At 43.3% G+C, this 12972-nt stretch overlaps 1 protein-coding gene across 1 annotated transcript in view; it reads right to left on the reverse strand.

Annotated features, from left to right (window-relative positions):
• The window catches only part of RIN3 (Ras and Rab interactor 3), a 120813-nt gene that overhangs the window by 14684 nt on the left and 93157 nt on the right, over positions 1–12972 (reverse strand). The window contains exon 7 of the mRNA XM_060262391.1: positions 7923–8231. Within this exon, the coding sequence (XP_060118374.1) occupies positions 7923–8231 (309 nt within the window). The remainder of the gene's footprint in view (positions 1–7922; positions 8232–12972) is intronic.

Below are 12972 nucleotides of genomic sequence, written 5' to 3' on the forward strand. Positions count from 1 at the left end.
ACATCATACTGCAATTGCGCATCAACGGCCCTTTCTCTGTCCTCATTACCCTGTTTTGCAAACCTCTCATTGGTATTGTTCTTACTGGTGCTGTGAATGTAAATGCATTTGCAGTGGCAGCAGAGAATCCACACAGAAGTTTCCCTCTCACTCTCCTTGCCTCAGCCCTCTGCCATATTTCATCAGAAGACTGTTTTGAGCCATCAAAAAAATAGTAATAGCTATTACTATAGCATTATAATGCTGTAAAATCCATTATAATGCTGAATAATCCATTATAATGCTGTATATTGCAACAATGTACTAGTTACCAGTTTTCATTGTTTTAAATATAACTCTCTAGCCCAGGGGTGTCAAACATGTGGCCCGAGGGCCAAATCAGGCCCCTGGAGGGCTTTTAACAGGTCCCTGAGCAACTGGCTGTCATTTGCTTCCTTCTGCATCTCAACTTGCTTTGCAAAGCTTACTCAATTGCACTGGAGCCAAAGAGCAAAACCTCAACTGTCTCAATTGGTAGAGGTTCCTCCCCCTCCTGGTCCCCTGGGGAGGGAGAGAAAGAGCCAGAGCTTCCTTTGCCCAGTTCCCTGGATCCCATGGGAGAAATACAAAGAAAGAACCTTTAAAACCAACAAGTGCTAATATTTTAAGCATGTTTTATTTTATGTGCTTTTAAAAAAAAAATCTTTAGTCGTGTTTGTCTGTGTTCTTTAAAAAGTTTATATCTCTTCTACCTAATCTAAAGTAGGTACACACGTGGCCCAGCCCAACATGGTCTTTATGTTATCTCTAAATTATAAATCTTATCACTATACTGAGTACAAGATTTATGCATAAACCACACTAAGAGCAAATCACCATAAACCGTGCCTCAAATTTATGCTTAGCAGAACAAAAAGATGCTCTTTGATGAACCTTAGAAGAGAACAGAAAGACAGCACCAGTCCTTTTCACTTCCTCGATTTTATCTGGAAACATTATTCTCAAGGAGAAGAGAACAGTTAGAGTTTCCTAATTGCTTCAATGGTCTTAGAAAGTATAACTCTGCTTAGAACTGTACTGCACATGTCCTAAAGTGGATCTGAAGCAGAAGGAAAAGAACTCCCTATGCTACATATAGTCACCAATTTAATGCCAGTATGGAGCTAAGGCTTCCAAGTTCCTGGCCATCACTTCTGGGAAAACCCAGAGAAGATGTCATGTCCCTCTACAAATCACCTGAAAAATAAGTTTCTGGCGATTTCTAGAGAGGCATGATGTCACTTCCATTTTTTCCCTCTGGAAGTGACATCACACCATTGCCAGCGTCTCTCCATGACTCTCCCCTGTGGTTTCCCACTGGTTGCTAGGCCAGAGACGGCAATCCTATATGGAATGAATGAGATTCACACTGGGAAATTAATATCAACACCTGCAGTCATCTACCCATTTAATTACACAAAGATTCCCCCTCCCCCAAAAAAGTTTGACATGAGGGCTGCCTTTGGAGACCTCCCAAAACTTCACGTTTTTGACAGGGACATGCCAAAGTATAAGTATAGTATATGTAAAGTTTCATCTATGAAAAGGGCACAACTGTTAAGATAGAGAAACGGAAAAGAAATGATGACTTAGGCTGATTCCCCATGGGGGAGAGGGGGTGTTCCCTGCCCCAGAAGCAGCAGCGAGGGGAGTGGGGATGGGCAGAGATGGTGTCTGCATACCTCATTCCAGTGTTATCTCTGCTGTTCCTACCCTCACTTGCCTCCCATTCTTCCACTGCATTGGGACAGAAACACCAATGTAGAGGAGAATCTGAGCTGATGATTTCACATACACAGTTGATTGAAAATATCAAATGACCAATTATGGGACCATAGGCATTTCAGCCACAAGGGCCTTCCTCAGTGGTCAATACTACTATTGTAAAGAAACACATATCCAGAAGTAAATATACATAAATTAAAGCCAGGTGTTGCTTTCTGGTACAAAATTTCCTAGGTCTCTGGATGTGTGTGTGTCATCAACTGAGAGTTGAAATAAAGTGGCCATGTATGTAAATGATTATAGTTTATGCCAAGCTCATCTTGATGTTCTAGATAGTCTGATCTTCAGACTGTTTTTAATTTTTTTAATCTTTGTCATTGTGTACCCCATAGGAAAAATATATATATATATATATATTGATAATATTTATTTTTAGGTTAGCTTGACCTTTTTAACATTGTCTGAATGCATAACTAAATACAGTCAGGAGGAGAGGGGCCATTGATCAGAGACAGAGCATCTGCTTGGAATGCAGAAGGTCTCAGGTTCAATCCCCAGCATCTCTAGTGGAAAGGATCAAGTGGGAAGTGATGTGAATAAACTCTGACTGAGATCCTGGAGAGCTGCTGCTGGTCTGATTCAACAAAACGCAGCTTCATGTGTTCAAATGCAGGATGGAAATGAAACACTGCTCCCGTTTATTAACAGGCCACAATCTGGGCCTTAGACTCCAAGAATGGGGCCCCTAAACGGCTTATAATCTTGGCAAGGCATCCCTTTCTTTTATTGATTTCAAGCATTTCCATGGTGCCTTTTCTGCCAAGTCAGGGCCCCCAAGGTAGGAAACAGACTAACCAGGTTTTATTCAAGGTATATGCTTTCATATGTAAGCACACTTCCTCAGATACAGTGCATGCACACAAAAGCTTATACCTTAAATAAAACTCAGTTGATCTTAAAGGTGCCACTGAATTTGAATTTTGACCAATTCCATATTAGCCTTTGTCCCAGTCTTGTTCTTGGCTCTTGAGTTTGTGCAGTGCAGGGGGCAAGCAGGAAACACACAGCCCCGCTCCAGAGATGCCAATGCAGAACCCAGGAAAAAGAGCTGCTGTGAGGAGGTCTGCACAGAAGGGAGGCAAGAACTAAATGCGGAATTGGTCTTTGTTCTACTGCTTCAGACCAACCTAGCTGCCCATCTGGATCTATTTTTCACCTGTGCAAACCTACAGTACCAGAAAATTAATTAATGGGTTCATTTCTGGTACATATTTTTAAAATATAATCAATTAAAAAACCCTACTGAATGTTTATCATGAATAATGAGTATTTTAAGTTCTTGCATATTATTTAGAGAGAGAGAAAAAATAATTTGATGCCTTCTTTGTTGGAACCTCTGTATTTATCCCCCAGTTCTCCCAAAACACCTCATTACCAGCTGTAAGCCCTTCAAGCAGCTGCTTCAATGACAATGAAAATGGTTTCACTTGTTGAAGGTGGAATTGCCTTATTCCAAATCCAGTTTGCCTCCTTTCTGTTTTTCAATGACATGAAACATTTGTTTCATAAATATCGATAAGAGGCTTAAAATAAGCCCTCTCCTCCGTTACAAACCCCAACGCGATTACATTCTAGGTAAACTATCTGCAGCATCGGCTACCGGTTGGACTACAGCACTTGAATGAAATTGGTATTTAATAATTGAATGCAGAATTTAAAGGTATTGGAGTCCTGCCCAGACGTCCATAAAGAAATGAAGGTTCTGCCCTTACACACGCAGGGAGATGCCACTCCTCTGGGTCTGAGGCACAACAGGGCAAATCATCGCTTGCCAATGAAGCAGCAAGGATCTTAAAATTCATTACTAGTCTCTCACAAAGCATTAGCACATAGCACTATCAAGGAAGAGTGCTATTTTCCACTCCTTTATTTTATCCTCACAACAACCCCATGAGCAGGTTAGGCTTCAAGAGAGTGACTGTCCCAAGACCACCCCCTTAAGTTTAATGGATGGATGGGAATTTGAATCCTGGATCTTTCAAGCACTTTTCTGCCACTCTAACCATGATACTATTTGCTTTAGAGAAATTCAGTATTTTGCTGTTTTTAGATCTAGCAGCAGCCAGAAAGAGTCAGAAGCACTGCTTGCTAGATGTAGTCTTCAGACATGAAACCGAGGCATTTTAGAGAGAATCAGTCTATCTTAATAAGTGATTCAGTACTTGTTCTCCCTTTAAGGTATACCTGTTTCGGAACCTGGTCTACTTATTCCCTTAGCTCAACAAATATCTTAACCTAATAAACAAGAAAATCTGTCTAATCAAATGAGCTCCAGAGACCAAATTCAGTAACACTGCCTTTGTCGTCTGGTTTCATTGTTTAAAAAATCAAGGATATCTCTTTGATCCCAAGGCCTCTGCCTATAATTGCACAAGGGCATTCTAAAATTCCCACTTAATTGACTGACACTTGTGATTTCTGGAGTATAGAAAGCTTGGACTGATATACTTTTGAAGTGCAATAAACCAGCATTTTAAATGTCTGTGCAGTAAGAAGGTGGCCACTCCTATATCCCTGACATGTAGCACCATCTGGGAGTCCTCTTCTCTTCTCTCTAGAGTTTATTTTGAATAACATTCCAAGAATAATTCAAATCAGCCAGAGTGTATTAGTGCTTATAGTGTCAGACTAGGATCTGGGAGGTGATGGAAGTCATAGCCAGCTTATGGAGAACCTGCAGGCTTTCAAAGCAAGAGCCCTCACCTGGAGTTTTGTGTTCAGTTTTGGGCACCACTTATATAGACTATAGACAAGCTGGAACAGGTTCAAAGGAGGGTGACAAAGTCAGTGAGGGGTCTGGAGACCAGGTCCTATGAGGAAAGGTAAAGAAGCTGGGCATGTTTACCTGGAGAGGCAGCAGCTGAGAGGTGATATGATCACCATCTTCAAGTACTTGAAGGGCTGTCATATGGAGATGGTGTGGAATTGCTTTCTGTTGCCCCAGAAAGTAGGACCAGAACCAATGGATTGAAATTAAATCAGACAAGTTTCCAGCTCAACATTAGGAAGAACTTCCTGACAGTAAGAGCGGTTCCTCAGTGGAACAGTCTTCCTCAGGAGGTGGTGGGCTCTCCTTCCTTGGAGGTTTTTAAACAGAAGCTAGATGGCCATCTGACAGCAATGCTGATCCTGTGAATTTAGGGGGAGGTGTTTGTGAATTTCCTGCAACATGCAGGGGGTTGGACTAGTGGGGTTGGACTTTTTGTCATGAGGGACCGGTTTGGTGGAAGACAATTTTTCCATGGACTGGGTGGGGGGGATGGTTTCAGGATGATACAATTGTTCACTTTATTTCTATTACATTGTAATATACAATGAAATAATTATACAACTCACAGCCCAGTTGCTAACAGGCCACGGACTGATACCGATCCATGCCCAGGGGTTGGGGACCCCTGGACTAGAGGACCCTGGAGGTCCCTTCCAACTCTATGATTTTATGAACAGAAGTGATTTGCCACTGTCTGCCTCTATGTGGAAACCTAGACTAATGCAGATCCTGCTTAGCATCTGAGATCTGATGAGCCTGAGCCATCAGGATATCTGGGAGACCCAGATTCATATTCCCTCTCTGCCTTGAAAGCTTGCTGAGTAACCTGTGCTTGTTATTCCCTCTCATTCTAACCTACTTAACAGGATTGTTGTTGAGGTTAATGTTGTAAGCCGCTTTGGGTTCCTGCTGGGGACAAAAGCAGAGTACAAATGTCTCAATAAATAAGTACAGATAAGGGATACTCCAACAGATGCAGGATCTGCTTTTATGAAACTCAACAGAGACCACAACACATTTGGACAAAATGTCTTCCTCAGGAACAGTAGTTCAGAACTCTTCTTCTGGTTGGTCCCAAAAGAGCTAGTATTACCCTTGTTCCTATTGTAGGTGCAACCTAAGGCTCCAGAACAGAGGGTGCAAAAGAATAAAGATATTGCAAGAAGTAAGCCAATGTTTGTAAATCTTTTTAGAGCAAGAACATAAGAGAAGCCATGTTGGATCAGGCCAATAGCCCATCCAGTCCAACGCTCAGTCACACAGTGGCCAATATATATATATATATATATATACACACACACACTGTGGCTAATAGCCACTGATGGACCTCTGCTCCATATTTTTATCTAACCCCCTCTTGAAGGTGGCTATGCTTGTAGCCGCCACCACCTCCTATGGCAGTGAATTCTACATGTTAATCACCCTTTGGGTGAAGAAGTACTTCCTTCTATCCATTTTAACCTGACTGCTCAGCAATTTTATTGAATGCCCACGAGTTCTTGTATTGTGAGAAAGGAAGAAAAGGACTTCTTTCTCTGCTTTCTCCATCCCATGCATAATCTTGTAAACCTCTATCATGTCACCCCGCAGTCGACGTTTCTCCAAGCTAAAGAGCCCCAAGCGTTTTAACCTTTCTTCATAGGGAAAGTGTTCCAAACCTTTCATCATTCTAGTTGCCCTTTTCTCCACTTTTTCCAATGCTATAATATCATTTTTGAGGTGCGGTGACCAGAATTGCACACAGTATACCAAATGAAACCACACCATCGATTTATACAGGGGCATTATGATACTGGCTGATTTGTTTTCAATTCCCTTCCTAATTATTCCCAGCATGGCGTTGGCCTTTTTTATTGCAATCGCACACTGTCTTGACATTTTCAGTGAGTTATCTACCACGACCCCAAGATCTCTCTCTTGGTCAGTCTCTGCCAGTTCACACCCCATCAACTTGTATTTGTAGCTGGGATTCTTGGCCCCAATGTGCATTACTTTGCACTTGGCCACACTGAACCTCATCTGCCACGTTGACGCCCACTCACCCAGCCTCAACAGATCCCTTTGGAGTGCCTCACAATCCTCTCTGGTTCTCACCACCCTGAACAATTTAGTGTCATCTGCAAACTTGGCCACTTCACTGCTTACTCCCAACTCCAAATCATTTATGAACAAGTTAAAGAGCATGGGACCCAGTACTGAACCCTGCGGTACCCCACTGCTTACCGTCCTCCACTGCGAAGACTGCCCATTTATACTCACTCTCTGCTTCCTATTAATTAGCCAGTTTTTGATCCACAAGAGGACCTGTCCTTTTACTCTATGACTCTCAAGCTTACTAAGGAGCCTTTGATGAGGAACTTTTATCAAAAGCTTTCTGGAAGTCAAGGTAAACAACACTTATTGGGACTCCTTTATCCACATGTTTGTTCACCCCCTCAAAGAAACGTAACAGGTTAGTGAGGCAAGATCTTCCCTTACAGAACCCATGCTGAGTCTTCCTCAATAACTTGTGTTCATCAATGTGCCTACTCATTCTGTCCTTGATAATGGTTTCTACCAACTTTCCCAGTATTGAAGTCGGACTGACTGGCCTGTAATTTCCTGGATCTCCTCTGGAACCCTTTTTAAAGATGGGGGTGACATCTGCTACCTTCCAGTCCTCAGGAACGGAGGCAGATATCAATGAAAGATTACATATTTTTGTCAGGAGATCCACAAGTTTGAGTTCTTTCAGAACTCTTGGATGTATGCCATCCGGACCTGGGGACTTATTGGATTTTAATTCATCTATCAGTTGTATGACCTCCTCTCTTTTCACCTCAATCTGACTCAGGTCTTTCAACACCCCTTCCAAAATAAGCGATTCTGGAGCGGGCAAACACTTCTCATCTTCCACAGTGAAGGAGGCAAAAAAAGGATTCAGCTTCTCAGCTATTTCCCTATCCTCCTTCAGTAATCCTTTTACCCCTTGGTCATCCAAGGGCCCCACTGCCTCACCGGCTGGTTTCCTGCTTCTAATATATTTGAAGAAATTTTTATTGTTGGTCTTTATGTTTTTTGCAAAACAGGAGTTCTAAAATATTGTACCAAGAAAGACTTGTATTTTTCTATGTGTACAACTGATTCAATGTGTGCCTGCAATCACTGGAATCTCTCCTTTTCTACTTCTGCCTCCATGAATAACCATCAGAAGGTCTAAAAGCAGTATCATGTTGGCTGAAACTGACTTGATGTGATGCATACTTTGGGTAATTCTCAGTGAATCACTACAGCAATAGCCAGTCAGATACTCAGAAATCCAAAAGGCTTTTAAAAACTCAACTACAGGTGCTGGATTGTCCCACAGTACCTGGATTTCCCTGGGCCATGGAATCATAGATGAGCTTGCAGGACTTCAAGAGGATGGAAATCTTTTTCTCTGGTGAGTAAGCCTTGTGCATGTTGGTGAATTTTTGCTGGATTTTCTCCAGCAACGTGGTTTCAGGCACACTAGTGGTGATTCCCAGGTCAGTAGTCGTCGTGTTCTGTATGATCTGCTGGTTCTCCTTCAGGAACTGAAAGGATCCATCTTTGTTGTGAATTTCCCTTAAGTAGGTATAGACGGCCTCTTTTAAAGGCTTCAAGACACACTTGTGCAAAGCTGATTCGACAATCACCTCTGGATGAGGGGAATGAGATATAAAAGGAATAAATGAGAAACAAGATGCAGGAAACGAGAAGAACTAGTTCAAATACTGATATTGCTTAAAATACCAATTCGTGTCTCTTGACTTACCTGTTCCTTTCCCTTTCAAAAGGTATGTAAATATTCCCAGACACTGGACCAATCATGTGAATGATTCCAGCTTGGTTCTTTCTCTCCCATCCTTCTCTGCGCCCAACGGCCTATTTATTAAAATTTCTCATGGGATTGATACAGACTGCATGATCAAATGGTCCTTTTTGCATTTAAGAGTGGTGTTCTCACTGGGAAGAGGCTTTGTCACAGCAACAGACAATGCTAGAGGGACTTGATTTTGATGAAGACAGATAAGAGTCAAATGAACAACTCAAGCGAAGTATCTAACAAAGGGCACTTTTGACTCTCAAAAGCTTATAACCTGTAAATCTAGAGTGCGACTGGACTTGAATCTGGCTAAACAACTCTTAAGGGTTGGATCCAGCAGAAAAGCTTGTGGAAGTGATTGGTGGAGTGGATCTTTCCCTGTCTTCCCATCTTGTTTGTCCCCAAACATATTTTCTGAGGTTTGGGAAGTGGATCAAGACTGGAAGAAAGTATTTTGTCAAAGTCCTGCACCTTCCAATTGTCGGCAATGTCCCCAGAGAGCTGCAAGCCTGATGGTGGTTGCAACATATCCATGCTGAACAAGCACTACTTACAGAGGCCACCTCATTTGCTCCAGGTGGGGCTTGCACAACTCCTAATTCTCAAAATAAGTTGGAGTCGAAGCCACCACCTGCCTCAATCTCTACTTCTGACACTATGTAATGTTTCTGGGTTCCAGTATAGAGGACAGAACAAGGAGAAGTTCAAACAGTTTTAATCTAAGGAGCAACCCCAGCACTTTCATGCAAGCACTCTCAACCAGCTGAACTGGCTACTTGCACACATGCCCTATGGGAAAGTCTTCAAATCAACACACCAGACTAATATAAGGGAATATCTTGAAATTATAAATTCTATCACAACAGCTACAGCCCCTACTCTAAAAATGTGGTGCATTTTGTTTATTGGGATCCCCTGATCCTCTTAGAGGATTTTCAGGCTGCTGGAAGAAGGTGAGAAACATTCTCACCAATGACCTTCCACAAGCTTCAACACAGGATGTTCATATTTCTCATCACCAAACAGGGTTGCCAGGTCTGACTCAGGAAATATCTGGTGACTTTGGGGATGGATCCAGGAGACTCTCAGGGTGGAGCAGGAGCAAGGTTGTAACTGGAATCCAAAGGGAGCTCTGGCTACCACATTTAAAGGGACCACACCTTTTAAATGCCTTCCCTTCACTGGAAATTATGGGGGATGGGTGCACCTTCTTTTGAAGTTCATAGACTTGGACCCCCTGGTCCAATCTTTTTGAAACCTGGGGGTTTTTTAAGGAGAGGAACTAGATGCTATGCTATAAATGTGGTGCCTCTGCGTCAAAAATCAGGCCCCACGGAGCCCCAGATACCCATGGATCGATTCTCCATTATACCCTATGAGGACCAGTCTCCATAGGATAAAATGGAGTGCCCAGCAGACATTCCTATCTGCTTTCTGATAACCCTGAAGTGGGGGGAGTGCCTCCAAACCAGGGGATCCCCTGCCCCCAAATGGAGATTTGCAACCCTATAAAATCAAACTTAGGATAGGATTTGAGTCCAGTGACACCTTTAAAGGACCAACAAAGTTTACTTCTGGATATAAGCTTTTGTGTGCAAATAAGACAAGATAGTAGCCTAAATGCATTGAATGTTTCTTTTATATGCCTGCATTTATTTTTTTTGAACAAACCCATTTCCTTATTTAAGAACATTCTTCTGGTTTATCCCTTGCATTGACTCTCATTAGCCTCAACATACTTGATTCTGTGCTACTTGGATAATATTTGTCAGGAAGTCTCACCTAGTAACTGAAGACAAATACAAGTTTAGTAGAGGCTGAGTGAATTAACAGAAAATGAGAACAATGACAGGAAAGAAGGCCAGCTAGGAGCAGTTTCCATAATTTAGGTGAGATATTTTCACAGTGTGGACAAATAGATAGCAGAAAAGAGAAATAAATTCTAGGATGTTAGGAAACAAAATGCAGCAGAGCCTGGCTTGGATGTAAAAGGGAATGTGAGGGTGAAGATAATCCTTAAAGATGGTATGTGTGGGAGAGAAAAGGGAAATAATTTAAATTCCCATGAAGTTGCCTTATATTGCTTCAGACTTGGGGTCGCCAAACTGTGATTCAGGAGTCACATGGGGTTCTTTCACACATACTGTGTGCAGCCCTGTAGCTAGGGACCACGGGGGGAGGGGGCCCTTTAAATCATGCAGGAGGCTGGTGACTGCTCCTACATGATTTGGACTCCACCAATCAGCTGATTTGTGGACCCTTTGAATGGCATGGGAGGGGCAGCGCCTGCTCCTGGGTGCTCCTCCCATGCGATTAAAATCATGCAGAAGGGAGAGGGGCCCAACAAAACTGTCAGGGGGTCAGGCCCTGTGGGCCCCTGGTTAGCTAAGGGCCTGACTGTATGGCTCTTGAAACCCCCACTTCCCAGTTGGCTGGCTTGGAGAAGGCATTTCTCTCTTTAAATCACTTCGCCAAGCCAACCAGCAGCTTGGAGAATGCATTCAAAGTTAAAGTTGCTTTCTCTTTCCACCTCTCCCTCCCTCCTACCATCTACCTACCTACCTTCCTCCCCTTCTTCTGATCTTGTGGCTCTGAAACATCTGCCGGTTATCTATGTGGCTCTTATCCTAAGCAAGTTTGGCCACCCCTGCCTCAGACCATTGGTCTTTCCAGTTCAGTATTTCCTACTCTCTCTCTGGCAGAGATTCTCCACCTCCAGGCGGAGGTGTTTCATATTACCTCTTACCTGACCCTTTAACTAGAATTTCCAGGGATTGAACCAAGGGCCTTCTGCATGCCAAGCAGATGCTCCATTATTGAGGCACTGACACATTATAGGCAATGTGGCTCTGGGTATAAAGATGAGCAGCTCCATCTCTGCCATGTTGGCTTTGAGAAGAACATCTAGGACAGGGGTATAGATCTCATTTGTTATGAGGGCCGGATCTGACATAAATGAGACCTTGTTGGGCTGGGCCACATTGGGCCGGGCCATGTGTGTACTTATTTAAGATTAGGTAGCAGAGATATAAACTTTATAAAGGACACAGACAAACACAATTAAAGATTTCTTTTTTTAAAAAAAATAACAACTTTAAAACACGCTGAAAACAGTAGCACTCATTGGTCTTAAAGGTGCTTTCTTTGTATTTCTCCCATGGGAACTGGACAAAGGAAGATCTGACTCTTTCCTTCCTTTCCCAGGAAAGGGAGGAGCCTCAGCAGGGGTGAAATTCTAGCAGGAACTCCTTTGCATATTAGGCCACACATCTCTGATGTAGCCAATCCTCCAAGAGTTTACAAGGCTTTTTGTAAGCTCTTGGAGGATTGGCTACATCAAGGGTGTGTGGCCTAATATGCAAAGGAGCTCCTTGTGAGAATTCCATCCCTGAGCCTCAGTCAACAGAAGGAAGAGAGGCTTGGCTCAGTAGTTCTGCTTTGCGATTGAGCTCTGCCTCCCTCCCCAAGGGAGGAGCCTCAGCTAATGGAGAAAATAGAGGTTTTGCTCTGTAGCTCCTGTGTGACTGAGCAAGCACTGAAAGCAAGCAGTTATCCTGAAGGAAGTAAAAGAGAGGGAGAAGGAAGGAGACGACAGCCAGTTGCTCGGGGGCCTGACAGCAGCCCTCCGAGGGCCTGATTCGCCCCCTGGGCCACATGTTTGACACCCCTGATCTAGGAGGAAATGCTGACAACACGACTGTGTAGGAAGACAACATGTCTGGGTGGAGATAAGGTGAAGCAATCCTTAACTTTCATTTTCCTCCTGTGACTGTTAGCTGCTTTGCATCTTACAGTTCTACTGAATGCAACCTTCTGCACTACTGGCAGATATTCTTGGACATATCGGTGGGGTAGGGTGGGATATAAATCGAATAAAATAAAATAAAAATAAATTGGACATTCAGTAGCACACAGCTCCTTATTCTGCAGTTCAAGCCCCCTCTGTTTCTTACTTACTGAGGCTATTGCTTAATGCTTGCTTAACTTCCAGCAAAAAAACACCCGTAAAACCTTCCGTCAGATTTGCAAAAGGTACAGTGGATTGCATCACGTCTGTCCTGTTGACAACTCTAAAGGGGCACCAACCCAAGCTTAATTCTGTGTTGCACTGTGACAAGGCTGGCTCCCAATACTATGTGGCAACAGAACTGCAGCATCTGCAATGAGCCTGTATCAAAGGATCTTTTCTGCAAGAGTAGTGGGACCAGCATATCTGCAGGACTGTCTCTCCCAATACGTCCTCAAAGGGCTCTACTCTTATCAGATCAACACCTGCTGGTGATCCTTGACCCAAAAGAAGTCCAGCTGGCCTCAACCACAGCCAGAGCTTTTCCAGCTCTGGTGCCAGCCTGGAAGCAAGATCTGGGCCTTGCAGGACTTAATACAATTCCACAGGGCCTGTAAAATTGAGATGTTCCACCAGGACTATGGCTGAGGCAGCAGTGAACCATCTAACACTGGCCTCGCCTGCCCTGTTGCATCTACTGAGGCTGACTGTCTTGTATATGTTATTCCATAGGGCTGGGCCTGCGGATCCTGTGAATTTAGGGGGAGGTATTTGTGAATTTCCTGC

The sequence above is a fragment of the Heteronotia binoei genome, chromosome 21, assembly GCF_032191835.1.
Source record: "Heteronotia binoei isolate CCM8104 ecotype False Entrance Well chromosome 21, APGP_CSIRO_Hbin_v1, whole genome shotgun sequence".
In the NCBI taxonomy this organism is placed as follows: Eukaryota; Metazoa; Chordata; class Lepidosauria; order Squamata; family Gekkonidae; genus Heteronotia; species Heteronotia binoei.